At 36.5% G+C, this 16,721-nt stretch overlaps 1 protein-coding gene across 4 annotated transcripts in view; it reads left to right on the top strand.

Annotated features, from left to right (window-relative positions):
- Positions 1 to 16,721, top strand: part of LOC114327938 (luciferin 4-monooxygenase-like) — a 141,113-nt gene that overhangs the window by 25,304 nt on the left and 99,088 nt on the right. For 3 of the 4 annotated variants that reach the window (XM_028276657.2, XM_028276654.2, XM_028276658.2), the window contains exon 2: positions 13,306 to 13,450. In XM_028276657.2, the coding sequence (XP_028132458.2) occupies positions 13,306 to 13,450 (145 nt within the window). The remainder of the gene's footprint in view (positions 1 to 13,305; positions 13,451 to 16,721) is intronic. The other variant, XM_050652771.1, reaches the window with a different exon arrangement.

Raw genomic sequence — 16,721 nt, forward strand, 5'->3', positions numbered from 1 at the left:
CCGGCGCGCTCTGCCCACGTTCACCTGCAATATCGGTATACCAGGTTGATCCTTGAGGTCCGTTTTGGTTCAGTTCCATGAGGTCGTTACTGAGTCGGATTCGCGTCTCGTCAAAAAAATAAAATACCTAAGAACTAAAATAAATCAATAAATAAGTGTAGATAAATACACTCACCGGCACAAAAAACGGGCACCCCAAAAAATGGGTCATTTTTAATGTCTTGTATTTCCTAAACCTGATGTCCGATTTAAGTAATTTTTTTAATATGTTATAGCCTTATTCTTTAACAATATCGCTGTAATAATATTGTTGCTAGACAGGTACACTGTCATTGTATACAGGGTGTACGAATCAAACTGTGTTTTTTTTCTTAAACTTTGGAACACCCTGTGGAATGTTCTAGCTTTTATAAAATACTGAAATTAAAACCCAACTATAGCCTCAGATTTTCTTAAGATTCTGTTTTTTGATTCATTCGCTTATGTTGGATAATAAAAAAGTTTATCAGCTACCCCTGTTTTTCGTCAATACAGGGTGTTTTTAAATAAGTACGGCAAACTTTAAGGGGTAATTCTGCATGATAAAATAATGACAGTTTGCTTTATAAACTTATGCCCGCAAATGCTTCGTTTCCGAGATAGGGGGTGTTGAAATTGTTCTTACAAACTGACAATTTATTTATTGCTCTAAAACGGTTTGTGCTATGCAAATGGAATTTGGTAGATTTTAAGAGGTATTTATTGCGCATTTTTTGGCATACAATTAAGAATTTTATATTCACCATTGGCGTGCATACGGGTACAAACATTTTAGATATATCCCGTTGCGGGCATACGTTTATAAAGCAAACTGTCATTATTTTATCATGCAGAATTACCCCTTAAAGTTTGCCGTACTTATTTAAAAACACCCTGTATTGACGAAAAACATTTTTTGGGATGCCCGTTTTTTGTGCTGGTGAGTGTAGATAAATAGAGTAAATAAATAAAATTTGTATAAATATAAATAAAATATAGGGTTTTTATAAATAAAATTTTTCGTTAAATAAAAATAAATAAGTATAAATAGATTATTAATATAAATAAAGATTTTGAGAAGGCGTTTGATAGGGTAAACATGATAGGCTGTTTGAATATCTAGAAATGATTGGAATAGATGATAAAGATCTGAGACTTTTAAAACATCTATATTGGAATCAAGAAGCTTCTATTCTGGTAGACTGCAAAGAAACAGACAAAATTTGCATTCAAAGAGGTGCCAGACAGGGTTGTGTGTTATCCCCAACTTTGTTTAACGTATACTCAGAAACGATTTTTAACGAAGCCTTGGAAGGACAATGTGGAGTTCGAATCGGGGGAGAAACTATTAACAACATCAGATATGCAGACGACACCGCGATCATGGCTGAAAGTATCGAAGCTCTTCAATTCCTTATAGATTGAGTCACTAGAGAATGCTCCAATAACGGACTTATCATAAATACAACAAAGACAAAGTTACTTTTGATTAGTAAACAAGACGTCGGCCCTATGCAACTAATTGTCAGTAATGAACCAATAACAAAAGTTAACCATTTTAAATACCTAGGATGTTGGATAAATGAGACACTAAATCCGGTTGAAGAAATTAAAACTCGTATAGAAATTAAAAGAGGAGCATTTATGAAACTTAGATCTATTCTGAGCAACTCTCAGCTGAACTTACAACTAAGAATCAAGTTCCTAAAATGTTATGTGTATCCTGTATTACTATATTGATGTGAAACCTGGATCATGAAGGTTAACATGTTAAACAAATTAGAAGCCTTCGAGATGTGGTCATACCGTAGAATGCTCAGAATATCTTGGGTTCAACGCATTTCAAACAGAGAAGTCTTAAACAGAGTAGGTCAAGGCGAAGGTGACTTAATCAAGATGATAAAAAAGAGAAACTTGAATATCTTGGGCACGTAATGAGAGGTAGCAGATACAGGATGCTGCAGTTAATACTCAATGGAAAGATCGACGGAAAAAGAAGAATTGGTCGGAAGAAATATTCATGGCTCCGAAACCTTCGTCAATGGACTGACTTATCAGCAGATCAATTATTACATGCCTCGCAAGATCGAGAACGATATCGGCAAATTGTTATGGAAGCTACCCACGCCTAAAATTTGGGCACGGTACTTAAAGAAGAAGAAGATAAAAAAATATATATACATTAAGTCTATTTTTTCTCGTAGATATTTTAAACGAAACCCTGTGATGAGATGTCTCCTGCTTCATAGGTGGACTGTATATGGGCCCACCCCCGTTCTCCAGGAGACTATCTCTCACCTTTTCGCTTTTTTTCTTTTTTCTACGAATTTCTTAGAGGGCTCCCTTTCCTCCCTCTGCCATATACCCACGCCCTATAGGCTGGGCATGTCATGCGATCCATGCGGTGCCCTTCTTCTTTACACGTCAGTCAGTAAACAGTGCCGCTACATTGCACCGCCGTGTGACCGCTGTTCAAGCAGTTGTAGCAGCACGCTACCCTGCTTTCACCCTTACATTCATATGTATAGTGCCCGTATAAGAGGCATTTGTAACATCTTACGGGCGTGTACTTTTCCATGATCGGGCATGACACCCAGCCTATACAGATTGCGCTATATTTCCTCAGTTCCTCGGCTTTTGTTGGGCGTAAGGCTATAGTGGGATGTAAGGGATAGTGATTCGCAACGTATAGCCTCTCCTATGCAAATGTCAACCTCACCTGCCCGCGTGATGATCTTGATTCTGGTCATCCGGTGCATCCTGCTAGATAACAAACGAGGCTCTGACGTCCGAGTGATTGACGGTATAAGAAATCCCCCACTTACCTACCAACGGCTTCGGGCGGATGAGTTGGTAAGTGGTAGGGTACACTTTCGTCCTAGGGTTGGGAAACTGGCCCTAAAGGCGGATGAACCGAGAACTAGGTCAACGGCGTAAGGATGTAGAAGGCAAGGAGAAATCACTACATTAAAGATCCATATGGATATCTCTTGTACATCTATCATGGCTAGAGCTTTGAGAGTGAAGACTACTGATCATGTATATCGGAGTGCAAGATCTGGCAGGGGAGGAATAACAACACAGAACCATGGGGCCTCCCAGGTCGTTAGCAAGCGAAACCCCCAAGTAAAAAGAAAGGATACGCCTAGAAAAATTAAGCAGTTTATTAAAATATGCACCTGGAACGTCAAGACCATGTACGAAGCAGGCAAAATTTATAATGCCATCCATGAAATGGAAAGACTGAATATCGATATAATGGGCATCAGTGAAATGCGACGGCCTGATGCCGGAAAATGTCAAATAAAAGAGCACCAAGTATATTACTCTGGAAATACAGATGGTCAACATAAGCATGGCATCGGAATAAGTTTAGATAAACAAATAAAAAAATACGTTACGAATTTTGTTCCAATATCCGAGAGAAACATGCTCATTCTATTGGATTTATTTCCAGCAAAAACCAACATAATCCAAATATACGCACCCACAGCAGACAAATCAGACGAAGTAATAGAGGCTTTTTATTACGATTTAAGGAATGTCCTAAGTAAGTTAAAAACCAATGAAGTAACGCTAGTTATGGGTGACTTTAATGCCAAAATCGGTAAGGGTAGTTATGGTGAAGTAGTAGGTTCATGGGGTTTGGGTGAGCGAAATAAGAGAGGAGAACGCCTACTCACATTTGCTACGGAAGAAAAGTTGGTAATCACCAATACACTCTTCAAATTACCATACAGAAGGTTGTACACATGGCGCTCACAAGGTGACATGCCAGAAAATCTCATAAAAAACCAGATTGACTATATTTTAATAAATAAAAGATTCAAGAACACAATAACATCAGTGAAAACCTACCCTGGTGCAGATATTAAGTCAGACCATAACCCACTTGTCGGTAAGTGAAATTTAAAAAAATCCACAAACCTAATCCTATAAGATACGATCTCAAACAACTAAGAGATGATGACATAAAGCAAGAAGTACGGGAATATCTGAAGAACAACATATCTAAGTCAGAAGTAGTTAATGATGTTGACACAGAAATAAACCACTTAGAAAACATTGGGAAGGAAATATTAGACCAACACCTGCGACCGAAAAGACGAAAAAACCATGGATGACCGACGGTATATTACAGATGATGGACAGAAGAAGAGAATACAAGCGAAAAGACTACGTTGCATATCAGTTTCTAGACAAAGAGATAAAAAAGCTGTCAGAGAAGCTAAAAACAGAAATCTGGAAAAACAGTGTGAAGAAATCGAGATATTGGAACGTAAACACGATTCCTTCAACCTCCACAAAAAGATCAAAAAAGCAGCAGGCATCTTTAAATCAAAAAGGCCGGGACACTTAACAGACGCTCAAGGAAATCCAATAGTTGATATTGAAGAAACAAAAACAACATGGATGAACCATGTGACAACAACGTTTGAAGACGATAGGAATCTGACCATTACACAAAATAAAAATGGCGATACCGGACCACCTATTCTCGAAGCGGAAGTAAAAGCTGCTATAAACAACAATAAGGAGGGAAAAGCCGCAGGACCAGACTCAGAATTTTTGAAAATTATGGATAAAGACGAAGTAAAAAGACTTCCCTTGATCTTCAACAATATATACCAAAGTGGAAAAATACCCCAACAGTGGCTAAGATCAACTTTTATATCAATCCCTAAAAAACCCGATGCCAAAAAATGTGAAGATTATCGAATAATAAGCCTTATGAGCCATCTCCTGAAAACTTTTTTAAAAATTATACATAAAAGAATATATAAAAAGTGTGAAGAACACATGACAAACACACAATTCGGCTTCAGGGATGCATTGGGTACTCGAGAGGCACTTTTTGCAATACAAGTTCTCTTTCAAAGATGTAGCTACGTGAATTGTGATATGTGTGTTTTGTTGATTACCAGAAAGCGTTCGATAGAATAAAACATGACGAACTGATGAAAATATTAAATTCAATTGGTCTAGACATAGACCAGGGCGCATCTGTAAAAATATTAGTACATTTGGACGATGAGAGGTGACTCAAATTTTTTTGCAGAAATTGCTTGAAAATAAATCAAATTATAATATTTGAGATATCCTCCCTCTCAAAAAGGTCCGGAACATTGTTTAAATAATCAAAATGTCAAAAAATTAAGGAAAAATTCGATCTTTTTCTTGGTTTTTTGATTATAACTTTAAAAGTATTCATTTTCGAGAAAAGTTGTACTAACATAAAAGTTGCGTAATTAAATTTCCTACAATATATAATTAGCTAAAAATTTAAAAAATAGTCACCCTTGTTGCAAAATAGCAATAATTGTGAAAAAAACATACAAAAACAAGTATTCGCATTATACGTTTTTCAACCACTTAGGACCTTCATATTTCACCCTGAAAAACTATATGATACAGTAAAATAATACTGTATATTTCATTAAGATCGGTTCAATAGATTTTGCAAAATAAATTTTGCAATCCAGCTTTCGTAAAAAAAAAAATCATTTTTTCAAAATGTTACAGGACTGAAAATAAAGCAGATAGCAAGTTGAAAATTTTTCTGCGTATAGAAGTGTACTGTACCTTTTATTTGCAATTCTGCAAAATTAAAATCGATTAACACCACGGCGTCAGGAATTTTTTTAAATAAACCTTAATTATTGGTGCTACGCGCAGGACAGCGGATAGTTTGTTTTGATTGGGCATTCCAATGACCTTTGATAATGATTGATACATTTTAATTTTTATTACATTTCGATGTAAATAAATAAATTGTTTATTGCAAAATAAAAACACATACTCTATCCTTTGAAATAACACTTTTATTAGCAAAAAGTTTCTTTGTTAATATATTTTAACTTAAATAATAAAAGTTTATTATTTTTAAACATATGCAATTGTTTAAACAATATTTCACAAACAATAATAAAATTAGTTTGATTTTTGTGGAATTAAAATATTAAAATACAACAAAATATAGAGTAAGAAAATAATATATTAGATAAAGATTGGAAGAAATTTTGGTGGAAATCAACTTGTGTGAATCGAACACCGCTGTCCTGCGCGTAGCACCAAAAATTATTGTTTATTTCAAAAATTTTCTGACGCCGTGGTAATTAATCGATTTTAATTTTGAAAATTGCAAATGAAAGGTACAGTACACTTCTATAAGCAAAAAAATTCAACTTGCTGTCTGCTTTATTTTCAGTCCTGTAACATTTTGAAAAATGAATTTTTTTTGCGAAAGCTGGATTGCAAAATTTATTTTGCAGAATCTATTGAACCAATCTTAATGAAATTTACAGTATTGTTTTACTGTATCATAAAGTTTTTCTGGGTGAAATATGAAGGTCCTAAGTGTAGCATAAATGGTTGAAAAACGTAAAATGCCAATACTTGTTTTTGTATGGTTTTTTTCGCAATTATTGCCATTTTGCAACTAGGGTGACTATTTTTTAAATTTTTAACCAATTCTATATTGCAGAAAATTTAATTATGCAACTTTTATGTCAGTACAACTTTTCTCGAAAATGAATACTTTTAAAGTTATAATCAAAAAACGAAGATAAAAATCGAATTTTTCCTTCACTTTTTGACATTTTGATTATTTAAACAATGTTCCGGACCTTTTTGAGAGGGAGGATAACTCAAATATTATTATTTGATTTATTTTCAAACAATTTCTGCAAAAAAATTTGAGTCACCTCTCAACGTCCATCTCAAAACAGGTGCGCCCTGGACTAACAGCAGAGATCTCCGTATAATAAACAGTATCTATTACGAACAAACTGCAGCTGTTAGAGCAGGGGATCAGTTAACAGACGACATAAAGATAAAAAGAGTTATGCGACAGGGATGTATATTGTCCCCATTATTGTTCAATACATATTCAGAGCACATTATGAACCTATCGCTAACGGACATAGACGAGGGAATACTTATAAACGGAGAACGATTGAACAACATAAGATACGCTGATGATACTGTCATTTTTGCAGACAGTCTTGAAGGTCTGCAGACACTTGTCTCCAGGGTGGCAGAAGTAAGTAGCAGGTTTGGGCTTGATTTTAACATCAAAAAAACCAAATACATGGTTATAAGCAAAAATAGGATACCACCTGGTCAATTACTAGTTAACCAACAACCTATAACACAAATCACTAACTTTTGTTATTCGGGTGCAAACGTAAATTAGACAACGCGGAAACGGCGGGTTCGTTGGGAAAAATATTCCCATGAGATATTTTTGCATAATCACATTCGTGAGACATCCCAGAATAAGGTTCAAGAAGTCGCCCACGAGAAAAGTGGGCCAATTTTTTTTTAACAATTTTTTTTTAATCAAATTGCAAAAATCAATATTTTGGCCCGGACTAATTTTTTTATGTTTTTTGGACCATTCTGGACAAAAAAGGTCTCTTATAATTTTTCTCTAAAGTTGATCTTTTTCGAGTTATAAGCAAGTTAAAATTTGAAAAACGCGAAAATGGCCATTTTTAAGGCTTAATAACTCGGTCAAAAATTATTATTTTGAAAGTCAGAAGTGACTAAATCAAAGTTTAAAGTCGCCGTTACATGATCCTGAAGAAATCTGTGTCATTAATTTACTACTAAGCTGTTATTTTTAATTAATAACAATGAGTGGTTGTATCGTATTGACGCTGCTGTAAATGTGAGTGCGAGTAAGATGCACAATTGGACTGCTGGAATAGCTTCTCTCTCGCACTCAGCATTTACAGCCTCGCACACGTGCATTGCGCTTATTATTATTACTTAAAAATAACAGCTTAGTAATAAAATAATGACAAAAATTTCTTCAGGATCTTGTAGGGGGGGCTTCAAACTTTGATTTAGTCATATATTGACTTTCATAATAATAACTTTTAACCGAGTTATTAAGCCTTGAAAATCGCCATTTTTCGTTTTTTTCAATTTTAAATTGCTTATAAGTCGAAAACGATCAACTTTAGAGAAAAATTTTAAGAGACCTTTTTTGTCCAGAATGGCCCAAAAAAGTAAAGAAAAAAATTGTTCGGGCCAGAAATATTGATTCTTGCAATTTGATTAAAAAAAAATTGTTAAAAAAAAAATTGGCCCACTTTTCACTTGGGCGACTTCTTGAACCTTATTCTGGGATGTCTCACGAATGTGATTATGCAAAAAAATCTCATGGGAATATTTTTCCCTTCGAACCCGCCGTTTTCGCCTTGTCTAAATGAACAGTGAGACCAATCGACGGAAATCAAGATAAGGATCGGGAAGGCAAGATCAGCTTTCGTCAAAAAGAATCTTTAACAGCCACGATATAAAATTGGAAATAAAAGTTCGTTTACTAAAATGCTACGTATTCTCCGTTCTTTTATATGGCGTGGAGTCATGGACCTTAACTGAAGCATCACTGAAGAGACTCGAAGCATTTGAGATGTGGTGCTATAGACGCATGTTGAGGATTTCCTGGATAGACAGAGTTACCAACGAAGAAGTTCTACATAGAATGGGTAAAGAGCGCGAAGTAGTCGTAACCATAAAACGTCGCAAACTGGAATACCTGGGCCATATAATGCGCAATGAACAACGATATGACCTACTTCGGACCATACTTCAAGGTAAAATGCATGGGAAAAGAGGTCCAGGACGAAGAAGAATATCCTGGCTGCATAACTTGCGAAAATGGTTTAACTTAACCACTACTGGACTTTTCAGGACAGCAGTCAACAAAGTCAGAGTAGCCATGTTAGTGTCCAACATCCGTAACGGATAGGCACCATGAAGAAGGCTATAGTAGCCACCTGTTCCCCGTTCCTATTAGTTCTTAACGTTTTTATATCAAATTCGTCTGTAGGGATACCCGTGTAGGCTTTTATGGCGCTATGTAATATCTTCTCTGTTACTCCAGGGTCCAACCCTGTTATCGTAAAATCATTTTCTTTTTTGCATATGACCATGTTCATACCAGACATTCTCGTATCCATCTGTTTTTTTTAATTTCTCCGCGGCTCCCTTCCCTTTTAATTTGACGAGGATATCTCCCCCTTCGGTTTTTTTAGTCTGTCCACTTTTATTCCTATCTTCCCGATATCTATATTTTTATTCATTTCTTTTAATACGTCGGTGTACTTTTTTCTCCCGTTTTAATTAGGAGGGCTTCATCTTGTTCGTTTCTCACCTCTCTATCCATTTCTTTTCCTCTTACTATAATTTCCCACGTAATATTCGTCTTCTTTTTTGATCTCATTGTTGACGATTACTTTAACCGTTTCCGGTTGCCTCTCCCCTTCTTTTATCTGCTTGATGACCTTCTCGGCCATCTCATACATCCCGTGTCTCTTTATTTTTGTGACGTATCTTGTAACAAAAAAGAGAAGAAACTAATGTATAACTAAAGGGGAACTAAAATGAAAATAAACAGAAAATAGCTTCTCGTTGGAGAAGCCGAAGTAATATAGAATACTTTGCAGTAGTATTATGGAGGAGAAACTGATTTGATGAAAGGAGTGATGAACAAATGAAGTATGAAGGGACAGATGAAAACTGAATAGAGTTGAGCTAGCTAGAGATGCAAGAGGATGACTACTTGACACTCAAGGATGGATTTGGCCAATTTTGCATGCCTGTCGAAGACGGTAGCTCAAAGTAGATAATGATGATGACTAGAAAAGGTAAATACTAAAATAAGCATAATGCACTGAAAATGAATAAAGGAAAATAATTGCCAAAGAAGAACAATTTAAATAACACTAACAAATCATGGGCGCCAAGAAAATGATCTTAGATCACTCACCCAGGTATCTTACACTGCTGTCAAATATTAATATATTAAATATATAAGTAAATGTAAATATAAAGAAATAAGAACAAATGATATGCAAAATAAATAACCCTTTATTAAAGATAACTACTAGATTTTTGACAATCTCTGAGTTAAACAATGCACATCGCTGGTACGCAATGATTAATGTGATTCCTAATACATTTCCAGTGAAAATAATAACCCTTTGATAAGTGTTGGCGATACAATTCTTTTTTATATGCGTGCCCGCGAAGAACTCCCAAAATATTTATAACGAAAAAAATTAGTTCATAATATATGCCGACGAAAACAATTATTTCCGTTTCTGTTGCTGTTTCTGCCGACGAAAACAATTATTTCTGACAACTTTTAGTAATTATAATTTTCGTGGGTCCACAAACAGAAATTATGTTTTTGCTGATACTCCTCAAAAAATAAATTTTTTCGCTAACACTTTATTAGGGATTATAATTTTCACAATCATATAATCGAAAATAATGTTTTTCTCGGCGTTCACTGAAAGTCCTACTCTTACCGGCATTTTTCGGAGTTATACTTTTCGTAGGCGGCGGCGATATAATGTGACTCTAACATGACAAAAGTTATCGTTAAACATGATATACAATATAACAACAGTCCTGTTATATGTATGTACAAAACTATATACCTCTTATTTATACATAGGGTACAACTTCCATGAGACTACCAAATGGTTATAGTACGCTTGCTACGTACAACTAAAATTAAAACCCGAAAAATATTACTAATAATTTAAATAAATAGGCACAAGCCTGACTAAGAGAAAATACTATAATGAATTAAGTAAAATTAATGACTTTTTGACAAAAAATAATAGACTTTTTACCGGGTGATTTTTATCGAGATTCCATTGATGGTACTTCAGTCCTTATTCCAGACAACAATTGGTAATAACTACTTTTCACTTTAAAATTAAACTGGAGATGTTGAATATAAGTAATTTAGTTGAAATTATCAACCGCCATTCGCCGAGACAGCCAGCAGCCAAGTGTCTTTCAATCCTCTCTCCTTCAAAGAGGAGAACGTCAAACGACCACGGAACACGAATTAAACGTCAAGGAACGATTCAACAAGTATGTTCCGTAGACGCCAAAATGTGACGTCAGGTAAATGGTTATTTACGAGAAACTTCGAGAAATTTAAAAGAAATCAACAGAAAATAAATTATAAAAATAATTAAAAAGTTCAAAACTAATTCCGTAACGTGTCACCGTTACAATCTGTACCACTGATTTTTTTGACTAGCCATAGAGCTTCTCTTAGCATTCTCGATGTACTCGATGTCCCCCTCTTTGCATCCCTCTATGAGTTCAAAGACGTCCTCCCTATATGTTCTTATTGCACTTTCTATACCCCCCTCTTTTGTTTCTTTTTTCGTTAATATTAGGCATTCCTTCTTTTCTACTGTTTCCTGTAGTCCCCCCAGTTCCCACTTCGTTTTTTCAAAGACCTTTTCTTTCAATTTCTTTTTGTAGATTTGGCTAAAGGCGTTTGAGTCTATCCCTTTGTTTAGGATTCCTATTATTTTTTCTGTCTCTTTCCTCTGACTTTCTTGTTCTATCTTTAATTGACATTCCTCGCATTTTATCTCTTCTTCCTCCCCTTTTGACACTTGGATTTGGCTGGTTTTATTTGAATAGTGTTTATTTCCCCCATTAGCTTCTTCATTCTAATCCTTTCTTCTTCTATGGATCCATCCATGTTTAGGATATCGAGCATCTCCCTTATCTTCCTCTTGACCCTCTCTTTATCCGTTTCTTCAGAGTATTTCTTACTCTCTTCTAATTTCTCCTTCTTAAATTTCTCGATAATCTCCAGAGTATCCCCTACCTTTTTTACTTGTCGCATTTCGATTCTTTCCCCCTCATCGAACAGGAAAGTTGCCAGGATGCTTTCTTTTATATCCTGCCATCCTGCTTCCCCTTGGCTTTCTTTTTTTCTTCGGCTTCTGTCTCCGCATTCTCTAAAATTTCTGCCGAGGAATCTTCCTCTCCTTTGTCTCCATCCTCTTTTTCTTCTTCTTCCTTATTTATTTCTCCTAGAATCGCTTCCCCTACCAGTGTCGAGTGTTTTTGGGCACCCGACCTGTTCATTTTTGGCTGCTGGCTATGCCAATTCAATAGTTCCAATTCGAATTTTCTCTGCTTTTCTTCGTCTACGTTGCCGTCTAGCGACTGTTCTTCCCTATTCACGTTTTTATCTGTAGCGTTATCCTTGTTCGTTTGCGTTTAGTCGTCTTCGTATTTCCTCTTTGCTTTTTTTGTTTGGTGGATTCATATGAATTCCCACGAGTCGGGACGTGCTATTCGTCCGACGCAGCAGTACCCTCTTACCACGTTAAGGCTGTATTACTTCGGGAGGTCTCCAGGTATCCCGAAGGGATCTTTTATGATGCTCTAACCCTCGCATCTCTCATATCTTTGGCACGATACCTTCCACCGTGATAATGGGGATTTTTTTATTGAGGTTTACTCCTCTAGGCTTTTTCATGGTTGCCTCCGGATGCAGTAGCAGTCTGTGCTCACAGGCTGCTTGGTGCTTCCGCGTAACTGCTGCCTCCCCTGTTACGCGGGATTTGGAAAGGATGTGTGGTAGGAAAAGGTACTTTGATGGGGTGAGACATGTCGGCTACTTGCAGTAGGGATATCGAGGATGTCCTCGAGAAGATATTTGTGATCGGAGTCCGACGGCCAAGCCCCCGCACTTTGCGTGGGTCTCCGCCGTCGACCTCCGGCCACAATGCTGGGGTGGACGAGATTAACTTTAGAGGTTAGAGTAGCCGTAGGGAAGTTGGAGGGTGAAATGCAACTGCTGAAGGCGAAGGCGTCGCAACTACTCGCCTCAGTTGCGACGCCTTTTAGCGTCCAGCTGCGGCGTCCGGCGCCCACCCGGTGCACAATAGCTGGGCGCTGGTACTGTTCTTGGTTGTCAATTGAACCTGGCACAGACACACATACTCACATACAGACACAAGCAACCACTAACCACGGTTAATTGGCAAACCACAGGCTCATCACACAACTGACACACACTTTCATTTTGTTTAACTACTACGCTGCCTAATTCCGAGGTGTAACACAATCGTGCCCAGGGGATGCAGAGAAAAGTGTTGCCTTAAGCGGTGAGGCACCATCCTCCTGATACTTAACTAACTCATATTGTTCTGAAGCTATTTTCTGGTGGCAATATTTATGCAATTTAGTATTTTTGACGGGAAAATTTTAATACTGCCGCTCGTCTGGAATGGCACTTGTATTTACGGGTAATCAGTGGAAGCTACTCTGTAGCGCTACAGAGCATGTAGCGCCATGTTTCTACACTATCTTGACAGGGTAGACCAAGGCCAAACAGCAAACTAGTTTTATTCGAATTAATTATAATCATTTCTGTGATGTTTTGATGAAATAAATAAATTTAAATCTTGCTTAAATTAGAAATGCTTAACTATTTTGTTAAAGGTAGATATTAACACAACTAGAACCGAGACCAGAGGTACGGTCAAAGAAAGAAGTATCAAACTGGCATTAGAAATGAGTGCTAGAGGAATTAAGGAAAAAGACATTATTGTCATTTGTAGTCAAAATAATGTCGATGAAACAATAGGTAACATTTGATTCATTTATTTGTTTTATTAATTTTTATTTTAATATTGTATGTACAAGGTAGGTATATTTTACATAAAATACGTAACAAAATAAATAAGTGATATTAAGTGAAAATCTCCGATATTGCAAATCAACTTAAAATTCAATCTTCTTCTTTCTCATAATCTTTAGTAGATTTTAGTTCGTCAAATGTCGGGTTCCGCCTCTTATCCATTCCTCCCATGCGCTTCTATCTGCAACCAGTTTCTTCATATCTTTTATATTCGTGTCTCTCCTTTCACCTACATCGTGGATCTGGTCCATCCATGTTTTCCTCGACCTTCCCTTTTTTCTTTTGTCTCCCAATTTGGCTTCATGTACTTTCTTTGTTAGTTTCTTTTGCTCCAATCGTTCTATGTGGTCAAACCAGCTCAATTATTTTTTTTTTCGATCTTTCTTATTATCGGTTCTTGTTCCAGTTCTCTCCTCATATCTCCATTTCTGAATCTTTCAAACTCCGTAACTCCCGCTATTATTCTCACTTATTTCATCTCGGTCGCGTTTATCATTGATTCATACTTCGTTATTACAATCCACATTTCCGCCCCATATGTCCTTATCGGATTTACTATCCTGTTATATACTCTGAGTTTAGCTTTGTTATCTATTCATCAGAAATAGACAGCAGAATTTAGTTGAACCTAGTAATCTATATAGACCAGGGCACATAGGAAAAAATAAATCAATGTTTAAACACAAAACCTATCGACTTGCAACTTTTTGCATTTTATTCGGGATGACGTCAGGAAAAATGTCTACAAAAGAAAAATGGGTGGAAATGCATAGTTGCAGTTAAGGAATTAAGTAATTGGAAATAAGCCATTATAACCGATTCCCCGGTGCACCTGGTGGCCAAGGCTACTGCTAAGCCATATCGTCTGGAGATTCGAAGGTTTTTGACACTAAACTGATGAAACAGATTACTCGGGTGTTTTTGGGGTCGCTGAACACGAATACGTCATCAGAACCAACCATTAGAGCACTTGGTGCCCAGGGTCACGGCTGAGGCCGTCATATTTTGAAGTATCGAGGTTTATTGGCACTAAATTCATGCAAATAGATTACACGGGGGGTTTTTGGGGTTGCTGACCACGAATATAGCATCAGAACTAGCCCTCGGAGCACTGTGTATACAGGGTAACTGCTATGCATGTCATCTGAAATTTCGAGGCTTTCCGGCACTTAATTTGTGCATAGTACTCGGAGGTTTTAGGGGTTTACTGTTCTGTTTCTGTATCTGTGTACATCAATTTAGTGCCTTAAACCCTCAAAACCCCAAAAGATGACACGCCTTAACTGCATCCCTGAGCACCAGGTGCTCAGGAAGTAAGTTTTGATGTCATATTAGTGTTAGCAACCACAAAAATAACTCAAGTAATCTGTTTGCATCAATTTAGTGCAGAAAACACTCGAAACTCCAGAAGATGACGTGCCTTAGCAGTAACCCTGGGCGCCAGAAGCTTTAGGTGTCCATTATGATGGCGTATTCATGTTTAACGACCCCAAACACCCTCGAATAATCTGTTTGTATAAATTTAGTGCCGAAAACTCCAGATGACGTGCCTTAGCCGTAACCCTGGGCACCAGATGCTCCCTGTGTCGGATCTGATGATGTCATCATATTCAGCGAGCCCAAAACCTCCGAGTATCAAAATTTGGGAGGAGGAGGGTCAACAAAAATAGAGAACTGCTAAAGACTTAAACACCGGAAAATGTCTAATTTGGGATATATAGGTAGTGAGGGAAAATCGATATAAAATATTACAACTGATCCTTAAAGGCAAAATAGAGGGCCGTAGCAGAGCGTATTTTACTTTAAATCAGGCCCGAGGCACTACACAATTTTTGGGCCCCTAAAAATGATTTAATAATAATAATAATAATAATAACTTTTTTAAACGAATTAATTATTTAATAGAAATATTTAACAATAAATAAAATTTATGTAAAAATCATTGTTTAAATACTTCTTCTTGACTTCTTGACTGGCTTTACAACTCGGGGTGAGTCTTCGCCGCATCCACTATGGCCCTCCATCGTCTGCGATCTTGCGCTTCGATTTGCCATTGTTGTACCCCAATCCTAGATAGATCGGTTTCAACATCATCCCTCCATCTTTTTCTGGGACGGCCCACTGATCTTCTACCGTCTGGTCTCTCGAAGAACACTGTCTTTAGCACTCTGTCTTCCTCTGATCTTACTACATGACCTGCCCATCTTATCCGATTAGCTTTTATATGTCTGACGATGTTTTCAGTACCATATAGAGTCACCAATTCAGCATTGCGGCGCCTTCTCCACTCTCCTGTCAATTCATCTCTTTGAGGACCAAATATCATTCTGAGGACTTTCCTTTCAAATATCAGCAATTTATTTATTTCTCGCTGATGTAGAGTCCATGTTTCACTCCCATATGTAACAACTGGGCGAATAATTGACATGTACAGTCTTAATTTAGATTGTCTTTTCAGCAGCTTAGATCTTAATAATGATGATAGGGAGTATAATGCTCTATTTCCCGCAGCTATTCTTGCTGAGACCTCTTTTTCTATGTGATTGTCCTCTGTGATTTGATTAAAGTCCTCTGTGATGTGTTTAAATAGAGTGTGTCGCATTTAAGATGAAGACAGCTCTATATTCCAGCTATCAAAATAAATACAGATTTGAAGTTTTGCACAGTCATACAGGTTGAAGGTTCACATTTTTAAGATACTCAACTGAAATTTAAATTTTGATCGCGGCCTATTGCCAATCCCCGAACAGAGTAAATTTCCTAGATTTTGCTTCGCGTTAGAGATGTCGGAAAAATTATATCGGAAAAAGTTATTTGAAAAAGTACTTCCAAATCTTATTAAGTATGTCCCTGTAAGTTGTATCCATATGGAAAACTTTTTTATTATTTATTTTACGAAAACAAGTTATTCTTTATAAAAAGTTCTGCATGGTTCAAAACCTAAGATTCAAATATCAAATATCAAATTATATGAATATTATACGAGGTATGTCAAAAAGTTTGAATTTCACTCAAGAGTAAAGTAGCTTTATTTTTCGTAATATTGGAAATTGCTATTATGAAAAGTTGTTTGGAATTAAAAACTATGTTCTAATATGCAATTATATCCTTCTAATTGATTTTTTTTGAAAAATTATGGATAACTTACATTATTTTCTGTTATTTCAAATCTGATAACTCTTTTATTATTAAGTTTACGAAAAAAAGTGATTCTTAA

Source organism: Diabrotica virgifera, chromosome 6 (genome assembly GCF_917563875.1).
Source record: "Diabrotica virgifera virgifera chromosome 6, PGI_DIABVI_V3a".
In the NCBI taxonomy this organism is placed as follows: Eukaryota; Metazoa; Arthropoda; class Insecta; order Coleoptera; family Chrysomelidae; genus Diabrotica; species Diabrotica virgifera.